The sequence below is a fragment of the Salarias fasciatus genome, chromosome 17 (assembly GCF_902148845.1).
Source record: "Salarias fasciatus chromosome 17, fSalaFa1.1, whole genome shotgun sequence".
Taxonomy (NCBI): Eukaryota; Metazoa; Chordata; class Actinopteri; order Blenniiformes; family Blenniidae; genus Salarias; species Salarias fasciatus.
Window position 1 is genome coordinate 3,226,895 of NC_043761.1, and position 17,461 is coordinate 3,244,355.

General features: G+C 48.5%; 1 protein-coding gene across 2 annotated transcripts; it reads left to right on the forward strand.

Annotated features, from left to right (window-relative positions):
- Window positions 1-9,167: 9,167 nt before the first annotated feature.
- On the forward strand, window positions 9,168-16,948 carry fam180a (family with sequence similarity 180 member A). Of its 2 annotated transcripts, XM_030113689.1 has the most exons (4): window positions 9,168-9,394; window positions 15,400-15,497; window positions 15,608-15,954; window positions 16,812-16,948. In XM_030113689.1, the coding sequence occupies exons 1-3, from the start codon at window positions 9,316-9,318 to the stop codon at window positions 15,932-15,934; spliced, it is 504 nt and encodes a 167-aa protein (XP_029969549.1). In that variant the 5' UTR covers window positions 9,168-9,315; the 3' UTR covers window positions 15,935-15,954; window positions 16,812-16,948. The 2 variants fall into 2 exon arrangements, with proteins under 2 accessions (XP_029969549.1, XP_029969548.1); XM_030113688.1 differs by lacking the exon at window positions 16,812-16,948 and having other exon boundaries at window positions 15,608-16,075.
- The last annotated feature ends 513 nt before the right edge of the window (window positions 16,949-17,461 follow it).

Consider the following 17,461-nt stretch of genomic DNA (forward strand, 5'->3'; position numbering starts at 1 on the left):
TATAAAAAGTTCAGCAGAATCCGTCCAATTTGGACAAACTCAAAAAGAAGAGAAGACATTTGAAGTTTGATGAACTTTGAAGCAGAGATCTAAGCGCCTCCCCTCGGCGGTGTTTGATTGCGTCTGTCTCCGTGTGTGAAAAAGGCTCCCGAACTCCTGGGCGGAACAGAAATCGGCTCAGCTGCTGGTGTTCAAAACCCCCTGAAGACCGCCGCCTCCTCTGGGCTGTGGAGCCAGCTCCAGTCTGTCTGGACCAGGGAACCAGATTCACCTCCAAGCTGCTCCAAAAACCCCAGACCAGCTCCTATCGTCCACAGCCCTGTGTATAATCCTTATTTTGTCTCATGTTTGGAATAAAATCCATTCATTTTAGGTTATGTTTGTTGTTTGTTTTCCATCCTTAATTGTGAACTTGAATGGATTACCAGATTCACACTGGCACGAAGAATCATGACGTCTTCCACAAACAGCATATTTGAATTAGCTGGTGGGTGGCCGTTCTAACAAAAGAGACGTTTTTGTAATTTTCAACCAAATAAAAGTGATCTGGAGTTGCAAAACATTTTTTTTTTTTTTTTTTTTGCAATTCCAAACAGAAAGACGAATAAAAACAAATGAATGAATTCATTGAAAAGCTGAATGCAGGTTGAAAAGGAGCAGGAAGAAGCAGAAGCTAATTAAATCCTCCTCCAGTCAGTCTGTTTGCTTTTCAGTTTTTTAATTTGCAAAAAAAAAAAAAAAAAAAAAAAAAAAAGAAAATCAAATTGAAAGCCGTGTATCATTTTCCTTCCAGTCCACAATCAGGCGGCGCGCTGCGTTGGGTGAAAAGCCAGTAAAATAAAGATTACATTTGTTGTTGTAAAGTGACAGAATTTGCTGTAAAAAAGATGTTTTTGTTTTCAGATCTCGATTTTCTGGAGTGTTTTTCTGCGTTTTTGGCCGCCTCTCCTCCACTTTGACTCTTTCTGCTGATGCAGTTCGGCTCAAACCATCGAAATTCATTTTCTATCTGCACTGATCCGATAAGACAATGATAAATATTTAACCATTAAGGGACAGAATGACGTGTTTATAACTAGAAGATGATTTATTATATTTTTACGTTTTCTCTTCAACGATCCGTGTGCTCCTCCTAAAGAACATTTTTCTATAGAACAACCGCAAATGTAAACTTCTGCTCAGAGGGATTAAATCCTAAATCATCTCTGCATGTTTTTAGTTTTGACTCCACAGCAGAGAGAGTCGCTCTGAGCCATTGATTTGTTGGCAAGGAGACTTTTTTCTTATTATTTCTGAAAAGAGACGCTGCTGCTGAGGTTCTAATCGAGGTTTTATATTCCTGGCGCTGGGAGCACAACGGGCCGAGCGTCGTTCTCTTTGTTTTTATGGACGGAAGGCGGAGCTGGCCGTGTTTGACGGCAGTCTGCACCCCGGACTGATCAGCAGTTCATCACAGGACCGACGCAAAACTCACAGCCACGGCCGATTCTGGTCCTGTTTTTTAATCTAAGACGTTTACAGATTAGAAACGGCACCTCATACTGTTAAAAAGTCAAGCTGCATGAAGAGGAGGACGTGTTTGTTGAGTCTCTAGTAGCCTTCATAGCAAAACCATATCGACAGCCAGAGAGAAAATTACATTTTTAATCGTGTTCGGTTCATTTCCAGTCACTTCTGACACACACTGTCTGAGGTTTTGCCTTTCATTGCAGTAATTCTCTGCGGTGCATCAGATGTGAACTTCTGTCTAAAGGGACGGAGCCCTGAATCATCTTGGCACATCTCTTCATTTTGACATTTGGATGTGATCCCGGTCCTCTGGGTGGTCCCGCTTCCCGCTTCCTCCTCCTTCCCTAACATCCACCAGACAGAACTTTTGGACGTGAAGTAAAGTGTGCCGCCGCCGCCGCCGCCGCCGGTGGCTGAGAGGCGGATCCCCGGCCGCTCGCCGTCGCCGGCTGCGGTCTGGAGGATGCGAAGGAATCAGCAGAGCGCGGCTGCTTCAGAGGGAGGAAGCTCTGAGAGCTAATGAGACGGATGAGCGAGCCGGCGGAGGAGAGGAACCATCACATCCGCAGAAAACAACCCGAAAACAGGACAACAGAGAACCAGAGGGATGAACCTCGACGTGTTCCTCCACACGTTCACAGCGCTTCAACTTCTTCCTGCTCTTTGTTCCCGTCGTTCGTTCTCATAATTCCGCCTGTTGTTTGTGCTTTGATGAAGGGCTTAAAGCTTTGTGAAATGCAAAACTGGAGAGTTTAATTGTATAATCCAGACTTGGCTGGCAGGATAAAGGGCAACAGATCTGATCTAACAAGGCACTTTGCACCGCGGCCGACGGCTTTGAGAGGATTGCAGGAGCAGGAAAAAAAAAAAGAAGGAAAAATCGGAGTGTGAGATTTTAACAAGGGAGAGATTTGGATTTGCTCGGCTTTGTGACTGGCTGACTGTCACAAGGATGTAAGCAGAATAAAGAGAGAGAGGCAGGTTCAAGCGGAGCTCGCTCCCTCCAGATGTTGTTTTGAAATCAGATACGGAAAAAAAAAAAAAAAAAAAGATCTAAATCCAGTCGCAAGCCCCGGGATGAGACGTATCCGGAGGACAAACACATCAGATCCACACTTATTTCTTCTCGCTGTCACTATATTGACAGTTTCTAATGAAACACGGCGTATTGGTCGAATCCGACGTCCTGCGTTTGGATTCTGAGGAACGCCTCTTCGTGGAGACTCGATGGTTTATTCTCCCCTCTGCTGCTCCCATCACGCTTTATCTACAGCCGCCTGTCCTGACTGCAGATGAACGTCTCTGAGTGTGTGTGTGGGTGTGGGTGTGGTTTCACTTTGAAAACAGACAACAGCACCCACTAGTGGCCCAACGTAAAAATCACACGGTTTTCAGCGCTTCGGACATCTACTCCTCCTTCACTTACTTTCATCACCTTCTCGAAACCCTAACGCCCTGCGTCGTTTCTGTGTGTTCTGACAGCCGTTACAGAGTCTTTTGAGGGTCTGCGTCTGGACGGAGAAGCTACAGACGTGGGTCATCAGGCTAGCCTGACGTTAGCTTAGCTGCTAACGAGGCAAGGCATGCAGCAATGCAGCCCCGCTAAGATAACTCCAGCACTGCTAAACGTCAGAGGTAACATACGATTAAAGAGAATTAAAAGGCGTGAGTTGGAATTAGTGAGTTATTAAAAGGTAATTAAATGCGCTAAAAGGCCGAAGCTAGCAGTTGACCTGCGGTCCGTCAGAGCTAGCAGCACGCTGGATACACAGAGCTCCGAGCCAGCCGCTATAAAACTTTTTTTTATACTTATGTCTGTCTATTGCTCCAAAATATGCATTTTATCCCAAGTAAAATATACATTTACAAAAAGTTAATTTCGTAAAAACACTCTAAATAAAATGCCTTATATTACAATGACTTTGCCTCGACGTGTTTACAACTCTGTTTACAACTCTGACACAACCGATGATGTCATTAGGAACGCCCTATTTTTTTTTGGGGGGGGGGGGGGCAGATGGCCGCTACGCTTTCATTTTTTCCTGGGGGAAACCCTGATATTGTACGTCTCTCCTCCACCTGTTGATATGTGCGTCTCCATCAGCAGACCTGACCTCCTTCAGGGTCGTCGCTTCGGCATTTCCCCCAGCATCCACCTCTCCACCGTCTCCACCTTCCCTCTCTGTGATTGGTTAATCCATCCCCTCCCCGTCCGGCTGTCAGTAATCTGCATTCTTTACTCTTTTCTTTCTCCCCGTTGGGAAGGCGTTCTCTCCGTTCCCGGTTTTCACGCGGCTCCCGGCCACCTGCGGTCCGCTTTGATGTTTCCCTCCATCTAAAGGCCGAGAGCGAAGACCTCAGTCCGGCTCCTCCGCCTCACCTCCCACCTCGGTCAGCACACACACACACACACACACACACACACACACGTCGGGCCATCTGCGCTCCATTTCCCAGCCGTCCGCCCCGCAGCCTGGCCGGACGGCGGCTTTGTTCTGTGCAGGTGCAGGAGCATCTCCGGCCGTAAAGGTTGCAGAAGTCGCCGCAGGTGAGAGCCGGCCTCCGGTCCCGTTGTTTCAACTGTCTGAGATACAGTCGGCTTTTATTTTGGCGTTTATTCCTTCCAGTGAAGCACGCAAAGCAAAGCCCCGCCTCTCACGAAAAGCGCGAGTCAAGCCTTTGTTTAATATTCCAGAAGAGGGAAAGGCCTTCTGGGTAATCTGACGGGTCGTCTGGGGTCCTTCCAAACCGAGTTTTCTCGCTGCGCCGTTCTCGGCGCTCTTTGTTTTCCTGAACAGCTCAATAACTCAGAACTCGCCTGCACTTTAATCCCTGTTCATATTCAGAAACTTCTCCAGGTTTTTTCGCGTCCCTGTGCTGAGTTTATATGAAAATATCCCGCGCTGATCTCTTCAGAGCAGAACCAACAGAGCAATATCATCAGCAACGCAGACTGGAACATCTCAAATCAAGTTTCAGAGATGGATCTTATTTACCTTGAGAAAATAAAAATATAAAAAAGAGTAGTTTTCTCAACTTGTCCGTGTTTACACTCAAGTTTTCGTCCAAACTTTCAAAGAAGATTCGATTGGTTCTGAGGAGTTTCAGCTTCTCGTAGGTTCCACATGAACCCAAACACCTTTTGGTGTGGACAGCTGGGGTCAGGCGGCGCTCCGCTCGTCTCCGGGGTTCGTCCGCCACCAGGCGGCTGAAAACCCGTCCTGATCAGTCGTTGGCGGCTCGTGATCGTCGCCGGGAATTATGAGTCCGGTTCGCAAGTCAGTCCTGACGGATGTCGGCCTGCCTGCTCGTTTGCCTCGTGCCATCACTCCACGAGCGCCGCTCATTAGCGTTTAGAGGACCGCCGACACACACACACACACACACACACACACACACACACACACACACACACACGCACACACTCGAGCGAGAGCGCTGCGCTGATTATCCAGGAAATGAGCTACACGTATCCATCATTATTCCAGTTATTATTCAGCGGCTGCAGGAAGACGAGAATCTTTCCTCGGGCGGAACCTGCCGGCTCTGGTGACCCGGAGCTCTTTAAAACGTCACGTTAATTGTCCCTGCAGCTCCCGGTTTAACCCCGGAGGGCGTAAAGGTTGCTTTCTCAGCTTAACTTCAGCGTCATTATGGGAGGAAACCCGAAACAACAACAGAAAAAACAACTTTCACAACCCTCTTTAATCCAGTTTTAACTAATATTTAGAGTCATAAGTCAACTTATTAGAGTTTTATTGCTTTTTACATAACCAAATAATGAAATTGGATGTATATTTAAGTGATCCCTTAGGCCATGAAATTAAATAAAATATACTGGAGGTGAGTTGTGGTAGAAGAAGGTTTGGTTCCTGCAACTGAGAGGGAAATGTGAATACAGATGCAATAAAACAAAATTTTTAAATGAAAATGGAAAACTTTCTGCATGTTTCTTCCTGTAAAAAAAGTAAAATAAAATGTTTTCTTTCCCTCTGCTCGCTCATTAGGAATTATTGTTTTTTTCTTAATAAAACTGCCTTCAGGCAACCGTGTGTTTTATCTGGTGCTTTACAAATAAAACTGAAATGAACTGAATTGAATTCATGCAAACATTTGGTGAACAAGCCTTTGTTTATCCGTGCACAAACTGCATGACGTTTGCAATCATGAATAATGATTTTTTTTTTTTTTTTTCCAGTTCTGCCTTACCTTTCGGGTTAATTCTGATCATTATTTTCATGTTTCATCTCCTGTTGATCACCGAGCGCGGAACGCAGGAGACGTTTCTGAGCCGTCAGGATGAATGAAGTGAAATTAAATCTGACCTTTGTCTCCAAATCAGCCCGACGTGTGAATCCGCACTCATTCAGCACCGCGACAGTCATTAGCGTTGTTTTTCACTACAAATCGGCCCCCTTTAACGGATTAATTAGCGAAAACGGCGCGGGAGGAGAACCGAGCGGAATATTAGCGACGCGAACTTTGACGACAGCGATTCGTTCCTCGGCTGTCGAGAGCTTTGTTATTTATTCTGACGACTGATGGCGGCGTTGTCGCGGTGAGGCAGGTGGCCTCGTTGGATGAATCCGTCAGGCAGGTTTTCTTTTTGAGGCGTGGAGACGCTCCGGGGCCGAGAGTAAAACAAGACAGAGAATGAACACATGAACAACAGCATCCGTTCAGAAGGCTGAGTTGGATGTGATGCTCCAGCTCCTCACATTACTCGCTTAATCCGCTGTATAATGAAGAGTGTGTGCCAATTAAACATGTGTTAAATTCACTCTTCACGAGCACAAACACTCTGATTTACAGTAATAGTCTGAAGAAATTAAGCAGAACTTTGCTTGGAAATCAGCAGTCATTTTCAAAAACGCTGCCGGCGCGGCAGATGTGGAGCCGCCGTACGCATCTTACCGATACTGAGCGGCTCGGTTCGTAGCTGGAGGCCCTCTTTCTGGAGGAAGTGTGTTTTACATGAGCGCGCTCGGCCCCCTGCCGGGCTCGCCGGGCGGCCGCCGTCTCAGTCTGTCAGCAGCAGTATGCAGTATAACGCCAGTTTTAACGGCGAGACGTTTCTTTGCATGAGTCGCATTACCTTCACCGGGAGGAAACGCCCGAACCGCCAGGAGTGCAAATCACGGCGTTTTGCATATTTGCGCATGCAGATGAGGCGTTTACTTACCATCGTGACTCTCAGCATTGTGAGATAACGCAGCAGCTGCAGACTTTGAGCTTGATAGCAGTTTTCTGTTCCTCAAGGAAGCCCCGTGAAAGTTCATGCACGCGCCGCTCTCGCATCATTTAGCATATTAGAGGCATTCCACTGATTTACGGCTCAGAAGCAATTAAACTGCAGGATGTCTGGAGGGTCAGCACCTGGTTTGAACCCAGAGAACCCTTTGATCTGTGCTAAGTAGCTGCGTTTATGTTCCCAGACCTTATCTGAATTGGATTCAGTTATTTCTGAATTCAGGAAACAGTTGAGGAGCAGCAGGAATCTCTGTGTCCAAACACTGCCCCCTTATGGCCGCTGAGCGTCTGAGGTGGGTGTTTGTGTCTTATCACACACAGAGGTCAGCTCCATCATTCTTGTTTTACAGTAGTTGAATCTCCGCACCTTGCAGGCAAACACAGAGGACACCGGGCGCCCGGACGAATGTTTATGACTTCTGCTCTGCCCTTCAAAACGCCATCTGCCGTCACCTTCCCCGCGCGAATCACACACGCAGACAAGAGTTACGGCTCGTCCGCCCCGACTTTCTTCCGCGGTTCCCGTGCAATAGGGTGGGTGGGGGGGGGGGGAACGCCATCGGGGCCTGATTGCCCATCTGCTGCGAGCAAATCTCCAATCAGACGTACAGCAGCAATAAAGCAAAGTCATAAACCGGAGGCGCGGAGCGATCCGCGGATTAATCACACCTGTGAATGTCACTGGATTAACAAGATTAAGGCCGGTGTTTCATAACGAAGTCCATAGTGTTGTTAATCATCGCTATTGATGCACTCTTCACATTGTGCGTGTGTGTGTGTGTGTACGGTTGGTTGCATGAAGGGGTCGGTTGCAGAGGACGGTTGCATGCAGGGACGGGTGAACGTGTGGAAAAGTAGATTGTTGCATGAATGGATTGCTGCATGGGTCACTGGATCTCCAGATGGACCAATCAATGAATGAATGATTGGACACACTAACGTATGGATGGATGGATGTTTACCTGCATGGAGAGAGAGATGAAAACAGAACACACGGAACAGATTGCTGCACAGCATGTAGATGTTTAAAAAAAAACTTCACTCAGTATTCAAACAGCGCAGTGTTGATCAGGAAAGTCTTATCAATGTTATATTCTTAGAATAAACATTTCAGTTTGATATCATCAGCATCTATTTGAATAGTTAATTGCTGCTCTTTAATCTAATCTGCTGCCGGAGCATGAATGCCTTTCTTTTTAACTTTTTTCCCACCCAGAAACCATCCCTGGAATATTATTTCCATCCTATTTTAGCACGTAGATCCTCTGAGATTCAGGCAAGAATGCGAAGCATGTGAAAACTGGAGTCCCCAAACACACACACACACACACACAGGTGCCCAGAAGTGTGGCAGCGTGTTTGTTTTTGCAGAGAATGAGCAATATTGAGCAGAAAGTGAAATGGAGGACAAAAACAAGAGTTTGGACGCGGCGCTCTTATTGTTGTTGACACTGGCCGACTGCCGTCTGGATCTCATGTTTGTCTGCTTGATTCAGGCAACCTGCAATCAAACAGTCACTGTGAAGACGGGCCGATCGTCGGAGTTCCTCTCAGTCAACCCGGGATTTCAGTAAAAATCGGCAAGACTGAAATTGAACAACGGGACGGACGTCGGACCGATGGGTGGACGGGTAGTTAGGAAAAAGTTCAGTGAAGGCTTGTCAACGATTAAATAAGTTGTGTGAAGAGTTTAAATAGCGTCTGCTGTTGTTTCCATCTGTCTGAATGTCTTTAAAAAAGACCGTCTGCAATCAAGCCGTCGATTTGACGGACAGGACCTCGTTTGATGAACTGTCCTGGAATTGAGGGAACTGAAGCTGAGAAACTACATGAGGACGAGGTTAGAGGACTCCGACTTTGTCTGGATCCACATCTGGCAGGAGGAAAGCCAGGCCAGTGTGACATGAATGCTCATTTGGATCAGCTTTGTTCCTCAGGACGACATACGGAAGAAGTTTAGTTCACAGGCAAACGTCCGAATAAAAGACCACTGGAGTACCTGATGTTTGGACCATCAAGGCATCGACGCCCTCTGCCAGGACACTTGTTTGGTTCTGGCTCACCGGACGCCATCACGCCGGGTCAGTCTGCGGGCCGTTCAGCCGCTCGGTCTCTCGGCCAGTTGTTCAATCAGCCAGTTATCCAGCCGACTGAACAGTTACCGAGTTACCGAAGCAGCGGAGCAGTCATCCAGTAGCTGAGATGAGAGTCCGGCCAAGAGGGCAGGCATTCCCCCACGCTGACGACTTCCAGATGAGGCTGGCTGGCCTGAGAGGAGAATGTGCACACACACACACACACACACACACACACACACACACACAGGGAGGGTGGAGGCTACTGAATACTGTAAATCAAGGAATGATCCTTGACTTGAAGCCATTGTGTGTGTGAGAGATGAGGAGAGGAGGGCTCTCACCCACGTTAGCGATGCTCATTTCTGACTGTGATTGCATCCCTTGAGGCACTTGTCGGGAGGAGAGTGTGTGTGTGTGTGTTGATTCGTGTGAAGGACATGAGTGTGTGTGTGTGAGTGTGTGCGGGGGGATCGACACCATGCAGTGGCGGGCTCTCCTGGTCTTTGCGTACCTGTCTGCGAGCATCCATGAGGCAGGAAGTCAGCACTACGGGAAAGGTAGGTGGACGCACCTGTTCCGGCCACTTCTCCATAAATTTTACTGCACCAAGAAAAAATCAGCAACTTTAAGCACAGAGAGGAGCAGGAATAAAGACTTTACTTACAGGCTATGAGCTTCGGGGGAGAGAGAAAAGGACCGTGGAGTTGGTTTTGCTGCGTGCCGCCGTGAAAGAATGTGTTTATCAGGAACTTTTTAACATACCGAGCAGCAGAGTGTGAGTTCCAGTGAAGAGAGGGACCGGCTCAGGAAATTCCTCTCTGTTTTCACATAGCAAGAAATCCTTGGACAAGTCACAAGGCGATAAAACCAGTCGCACGGAGGAGCTGGGAGATTATTGATTTGTTTTATACCGTACTAGCTTTCTGCTCCGGTTTTCTAAAAGCAGCGTGCCGATGGGGTTCATGGATGCGGCGGCTCGGAGGGAGCAGAACAAACTCCGAGCTTAACTCCATCCATCCGTCTTCCAAATACATCCAGACAATGATGATCTGGAATCGAGCGTCTCTCAGGGGCGTTGAGCAGAAAAACAGGGTCCATCGTCCACAGTTTGAACTCAGAACGTCTTCCATCCGTCTTCTAAGCGGCTTTATCCAGATTCCGAACCGGTGGATGACTTCTGGGCCAGAACTCCACAGAAAGCCACAGCCTGGCACCAACTCACAAATCTGAGAAAATCGTTGCTGTTTTCCAAGAGAACAGTCGCTCCAATGCACGATTCGGTCTGTGTGAGGAAACCAGACCATCCAAGGAAAACTGACGGTTTCATCGGTAAAATATTCAAATATGGCGCCTAAAGAGCCCAACCTGGCCTCGAACTGGGGAAGTTATGAGCCGAGGGTGTTAATCACCGAGCCATCCCCATTACCCCCCATCTCACCCTCAATCCGTTCCTTCTGGGAAACCATAACTCCATCCATCTTCTTTATCCTTAGCATTGGCTAAAGGCTAAAACACTCCGGACTTGTCACCAGTTTATCATGTTAGATTCCATAAAATCCAGTGGAAAGCACATAATGAGTCAGCTTGTCTTGCTATTTGCGTGTCTTTCGTGAGAAGCCTGCCTGTAGAATCCGGGATTCACTCCTTTTCACAAACTCCCTCTAATTTCTCGAAGTACCTGCCACTTCACAGGCTCGCTCCTCCAACTCACACGCCGTCTCTCCTGCCTCAAACTTTCTGTTGACGGCAGCCGCCTGCCGCCGGAGTGGATGAGAACCGAAAATAAAACAAAAACAATGTGCTGATTGAAGCTGATTGAAGCGCAGAAACTCCGCAGAGATGCCAGGAAGTGTATACTTGGGTAATTATTCCGTGTTTGCTTTGTCACCATCAGCAGCTTCTTTCACATTACCGTTTGTCATTTGATCCACGCACAAAAAAACAGAGACGAAGAGCACAACAAATACTGATGAGCTCAGCTTGAATTGAGAAACCAGCTAATGAGACCAGCTATGAAACTGTATTATTCAAAGTAGTCCTCACACAGGAAGTACAGCGTCAGGAGGGCGGTTCTGGTCCGCCACAGTGCCGAAGCATCGCCGTCTTTCTGTAAACGGACGTCAGAAGTTATTTCAGCTGAAATGCTAACTTTCCTCTCTTTGTGATTCCTGCAAATCGTCTCCCGTCTCGATTCTTCCATTCGTCCGACATGCAGCGTTTGGTCGGCTTCGGCTTCGCTGCAGTTCATCTCCTCTCGGCTCGCAGTCCCGGCGGGGGCAGCGGTGCTGAGATTTCTCTCTTTACACAACAAATACTCAATGATTGTAATTTGTTTGAATTAACCGACATGAGGAGGCGAATTACATTTGAAATGTTGTGAATATTTTCCTCCTCCGTGTCCTTTTCACCCCCTTTATGCAATACGCCCGCGGCGTCGGCAGATCTGTTGTGTTTTTGTTGGTTTTTTATCTCCTGTTTCTCCCATCAAGACGTCCCTCCAGCCAGCACGGCCATTTAGCCCGGCTAATTAATGGATCGTTGTTGTTCCCTCATCTCCTCGCGAGCAGTTAGCAGGAGATTACAAGTTCCCTGCCTCGGCGTAACGACGCCGGGGGAAGCCTGCCCATCCAAACATTGATTGTATGAAGCAGCGGAGGAGCGAGGGGGGGGGGGGGGGGCATGGCAAATGGAGGCACTCAGAACGAGCAGCAGGGAAAGCTGAGATGTTCTGATAGACGACGTCTAAATCTAAAAAAAAAGCTCAGCTTCAAAGAGAAAATATAAACAGCGGGAAAAACCATGAATTGTGTCTCGGCTCATTTCATGTGTAAAAAAATAATAAATCTGCGTCACATGTGTGCTGCGTAAGCCTGAGCAGCGGGACATAAATGTATTGTGTTTACAGGCAGAAGTCGACTGAACGCTGCATTCGCCGCTCGTCTTTGCACAGAATTTGGCCATTTCCATAAGTTCCTCTCTCTTTATTTGCAGCCTCGCGTTTGAAATTCAAGTCAGGCCACTTCCACGTTTCGAACTCCTTGAATCTGAATAAGTTGTGTTGAAAAGGGTGAAGTTGACGGGGAGAAAAAAAAAAATCAACATATCGTCTTTTCAAATCAATTCCTTTTTATTTATACAGCAGCAAAAACAAAGAAGAGGGGGTATCGGAAAGGAGGAGCTTCTGCAGAACCAGGCCCAGAGGAGGAGAGGACTTTGGAAAAGACAGCGGCTGTTTGCGTTCCCCGTGAAATCAGCAGCGCCTGCAGGGTCTTTCCGCTGCTCGGGCTGGAGATGTCGTCGTTTCAGCCAAACTGTCTCGGGTCCCCTGACTTTATGTGCCGTCGCTGCGACAGCCACTTCCTTTTCTGCACCATTAACCTCCTGTAATTAGGCCGCCGGCCGTATTGTAAAGCGACTCCGTGTTTACTCTGTAATCCTGCTCTGTCGGGGCGTCCAGAGTCTCATCCAGCCTGAGTCCAACGCGTCTCCTTCACCGGCCGTTAGCATAGAAGATCATGACTATGCTGGTGTACAGAGGTTAATGCCCGAGGAAGAAGGTGATGTTTGGGACCAGAGCCTGGTTTTCCTGTCAGTCCTGACCTTGTTATCCTGCGGGCTTCACTTTATTTCCTGCCTCCCATCATTACTCGACCTGGAGCGGCACCTGTGCACCTGCTCCTAATCTCCCCATCAGCTGCTCTGCAGATGTTCCCGCCGCCTCCTCTCGCCTTCCTGCCAGAAGGCGTTGCGTAACGCAGCGGTCTATCACCATTTTTTTGTACCGTGGATCACGGGCGAATTTCCCCGCGACCCACTGGGAATATAACCATTTAATTGTCCATCTGATTTTCCTTTCAAGAAATTGCTTCGTCTCCACGAAGCACAGCAGTTTCGAGGGTTTCGCGGCGCCATTAGCGGATCTTTCTCCATTTAGAAGATTAATGCAGAGAGTGGGCGTGCAGGATGAGGAAGCCTGTCGAGATAAACCGGTGATTTCTGGAGGAATCCCAGTTTTTTTCTTTTAAAAAGCAGATTTGTTCAGATTGGCCCATCCTTGTAGCAAAGACGTTTTCCAGGAATATCAGCTGTTGGGACATTTGCTTTGTTTTTTTTTTCAAGATGAAAACCATCAAACATGTTGATTAAAGTCAGATTATTTAATCCTTTAGATTACATAATTCTCATATACGTTCCTGACGTACAGGCGAGACTTTAAAATACCCTGAAAGACGCACACAAAAGTAAGCGATCGACCGTCTTTACATCTGGCCCCGTAAAAAGCAAAACACACCCCGGTTGTCTTCCTCTCCGGCGGTGACAGAACGCTCCCGCCGTCTGAGCGTTAAGCAACAATCGCATTTTTATTCCAAACGGCTCTCGCCGGTGCCGCTAACATAAACCGGAGATCTCCTCCAAAACGCCAGAGGACGGCTGTGTCACGGCAAACAATGACAGAGAGTGGAGGACGGCCTTTTTTATGTAAATTGCAGATTATTAATTTTGGATGTAAATGGGCGCCGGGCGGGCCCCGGAGCCGCTCCGCCATCCTTTAACAGCCTAACCCCGGCTGTAATGAGCGCCGCTCTTCCCCCCCGAGTGCCGTTCTGTTTACTTCGGCGACGGCCCATTGAAGTCGCGGCGCCTGTCGGTTCAGTATCTAATCTAATGTTTGCTCAGGCAGTCCTCCTCCTCCTCCTCCTCCTCCTCCTCCTCCTCCTCCTGATAATAAAGCCTCCAGGAGTGGCTCAGTCAATGAGGAGTGTAACATCCTCAGCCGCAAGTTTACACGGCGGCTCTCAGGTGCACGTCAGCGTTGGATCAAGGGAAATAAATGTCAGTGCCGCTGTTTGGAAGTCACGACAGCTGCAGCAAAGTAAAGAGAGTTGATGTTGCATGTCAGGCTTTTTTGCAAATGAAGTTTATTTATTTAATTATTTTGGCTCATTAGAAAGAAAATATTCCTCTTGTGCAGAAGTCATTATAAAACTGGACCCGTTTAACCGTCTTCCATTCTGAAAGTATAGAAATCTGCATTTTGGGAGTGTGTGATTTAGCTGAACGAGGCTGTGACGGCGTGTTGGCTCAACGTGACCCGGCGCCCTCCGCAGCCTCGTTAAGCCACTTTGAAAACACTGATTCTGACGCTGAAAGTTCTGGATTTGCTGGATGTTTCCACGATGTGGTGAAAAGACTCATTTCATCATTTCATCTTCGGCGGCCGACGAAAAAGCAAAGGATCGTGGGAAAAAAGCTCAGACCGTATCGCTTTGAAGGGACACACGCTTCCTTCGGGATCAGGAGTCTGAAGAGCGAAGGCATCAAACCAAGAACGCATGAAAACCGTCCAATGAAAACATGAACTTATGTCCAGTTTTGATCATACGATCGAGGCAGCCTCTGATTATTTACTTTTTTATGATGTGTTGAGTTAATCGAGACACTTCAGGAGTTTTGTTCCATCTTCCATTGGGGGATTTTTCAGGTTTTTTTTCCTTCTGGGACTCTGTATCTGTGGAATCCTGGCTCTGGGTCTGTTTGGCTTCGGGCGCTGGGAAAGGTGAAAGGTTCAAGATAATACGCCGCGGATTACACAGATGCACCAAATATGTGGGGTTTATTATTCCAGCGACGGCGCCGAGCCGCGGGGTCTCCGTACGTCCCGAGCGGCGGCCGGACTGCTAAACGGAGCCAGGCGCCGGGGCTGGCGCCCCCCCAGGCGGGAGGCAGGTACACGGGGAGGCGGGCCGGCGGCGACCGCCGCCGCTCAGCCAACCTGGAACCAGCGGCCGCCGCCGCCGGGCGGAGGGAGGATCTGATCCAGATTCTGATGAAGCGCCGTGTTTATACTGTACACCTCATTAGGATCAGCGTGTGTGTGTGTGTGTGTGTGTGTGTGTGTGTGTGTGTGTGATACACACTGAGCCGAGCCAAGCACCGACGTGAGGCAGTGGAAAGCAGAGCGAGGTGTCTGGAGCAGCTCGGAGGAAGTTTTCACCTGACTTCATTACCGGCGCCAGATCAGGCTCGCTCCCGACCGCCGTCCAAGTCTCACACTGAAGAACCATAAAACGGGAGCATTGAAGGTGTCTGGCAGCGCGGCATTAAAGGTGTTTCTGAAAGGGGAAAAACAGACGTGGCGGCTCTGGATCCTCTCGCGACCCCTGCTGGACCTGCTGGACCTGCTGGACCTGCTGGACCTGCTGGACCTGCTGGACCTGCTCTACCTGCTGGACCTGCTGGACCTGCTCTACCTGCTGGACCTGCTGGACTTGCTGGACCTGCTGGACCTGCTGGACCTGCTGGACCTCCTCTTTACCTGCAGAACGGAGAATCTGCTCGGCTGCTCTCTCTCTAAATGAAGCTGATCAAACACTGAGGTGTCTAACCTCTGCATTCAGGTCCAGGACCACCGAGCCTCCTCAGCTGCTCAGATGTTTGAGCAGTAATGGATCTGCCGATCCCGCCTCTGGACCTCACACGTGCGCGTCGCGGAGCCTCAGCTCTCAAATCCCCGGCCGTCATCTGACTCTTCGATCCTCGTCTTTGCTCCTGTGCGTTTCAGCGCTGTTTCCGTCTGCATCCAGGATAAAGCGTGGGACGCCGGCGCTGATGAACCCCACATTCCAGCACTCGGTGGACGACGCCAATCTGCTCTTCGAGGTCAGATTTATCCAAATCTTGACTTAAAGTTTGTTTTTCATTGATACATTCATTTGTATTGTCAGGCTCCCGGTCCATCGTGTTCGTAACTGAACCAAAACCTCTTCCAGATCCTTCTGGCCGGGATGGAGATCCGAGGTGGCGGCCGCTCGCTGCTCATCCCGGACGAGGAGCTGGCCTCCCTGAGCTGCGTGGAGAAGCTGGAGGTCCTCTGCGAGGACGTCCTGCCCAAGACGCTCCCCGACGTCCGCCGGCTGGCGGCGGAGCTGGAGCGGCGCCGGACGCCTCTGAGCCGGGCGGACTTCGAGAGGACGGTGCTGACTCTGGTCTTCAGCGCCCAGACGGCGGCTCAGGTCGCCGACCGGCACCAGAGGGAGATGTGGACCGACGCGGCGCTCCGGCTGTTCAGAGCCGTTCGAAAAGACCTCGAACTCTAAGATAAACGGTCGAGATTCCTGTTAGTCTTGAATTCCTACACTTGGTCAAGTTCTTGACTTCAGGTTCTGATACTTTCATACATTCGTACATTTATTTGAAGATTTTTTTTGGCTATCCAGATGAAATATGTTGGATTTAAGTGAATTTGGCCTCTTTTCATGATTAAATGACCCATAATACTGTTTGACTTTCATTATTTCAAAACCGTCAGATCTCCGGTTTCAGTGGCTCACTCTTAATTCCCGCCGTGACTGTCGCCGCATTACGCCTGATCCCGCCTATTTGTTCAGGACGAGGAGCCGAAGCCGACCCGGCGAGGCGCCGGAGCTTCCTGAGCAAACCGGAGGACGGCCTCATTAATCCCCGCCAGCCTGAGCAAACTCCCACAACTCGCACTCGGCTGCAGCCTCTGAAGCTGCGCTCGCGCTTTTCAAACACCCCCGGAGTTTGTCTTCCGACTTCAAAACAGAAAAAAAAAATTAGAAGATACGACAAGCTGGTGATGCAGAGGAACTCGACTTGATTTGTCAGTCTGGATAAAAACTGTGTACTTAAGAGTGTGTGTGTACATCAATACCATTGATTGCTCATTTAGCCGGAGTGTGAGACGTCTGGTGGCTGTTTGCGTCGAAGCCACCCATTTCCCCCCACTCGTTTTGGGCAAAGAGCTCCTCGTCCTAATAAGCTTTTGTGCGCTCGGCGTGGTTTTGAGTGGATTTGAGAGCGTAGATGTGATTTGCGTTGCTTTCCCTCCTCCAGTCGATTAGCCTTAGCGTTCCTGGGACTGGTTTTGTCACTTCCTGCTGCAGTGTCTTTTTAAAAATGCATGCGTTGATCACAGAGAGTGTGTGTTGTTTTTTTCTTTTTCTTTCTCAGCATGTCGTGCGGAGCTCCGGCTACACTCGCTGACTGATGAGGAAGCAAAAAAGATCTCTGCGGCGAGGAGTTTCCTTCCAGGACAGACAGATCAGCATTTATCCCCTCGAATGTTCCAACGATGACGGTGATGATGAGATTCCAGGGTGTGATCGGGTCACGGCTTGACGGAGGGCGAGGAAAGTGGGATGAATGTGATTTGTCTCACAGAAATGAGAGAATATCACCTCACATCACCCCTTAATGTTTCAGCTATTACAGGAAAATCCCTCAAATGATGTAGAAAATCAACATATTGGTTTGTGTGGGAGGCTTCTGCTGATGCTACACGCCCGGATTTAATGCATTTCATCACTTGAAAATGAAATGAGATAAATATGGCTGAATTCATACTTTATGTGGCTCTCCACAGCTTATCTGGGAAGAAACAGGAAGTTTACTGAATGTGGTCACTTAACTGATCGAAGGCAGATTTGAAGTTGGGGAAGCAAACTTATTAATCTCAGTGTATTTCGTCTTGAGTGGATCAGATTGGTAAAATAATGCAACATCAACCTCCAAATTGAAACCTGTTTGTTGTGATGCAGACTTCATGTGATGGAAATTACTCTATTTTCACAAGAAACAAACAATTACAACAGAAAATTCCT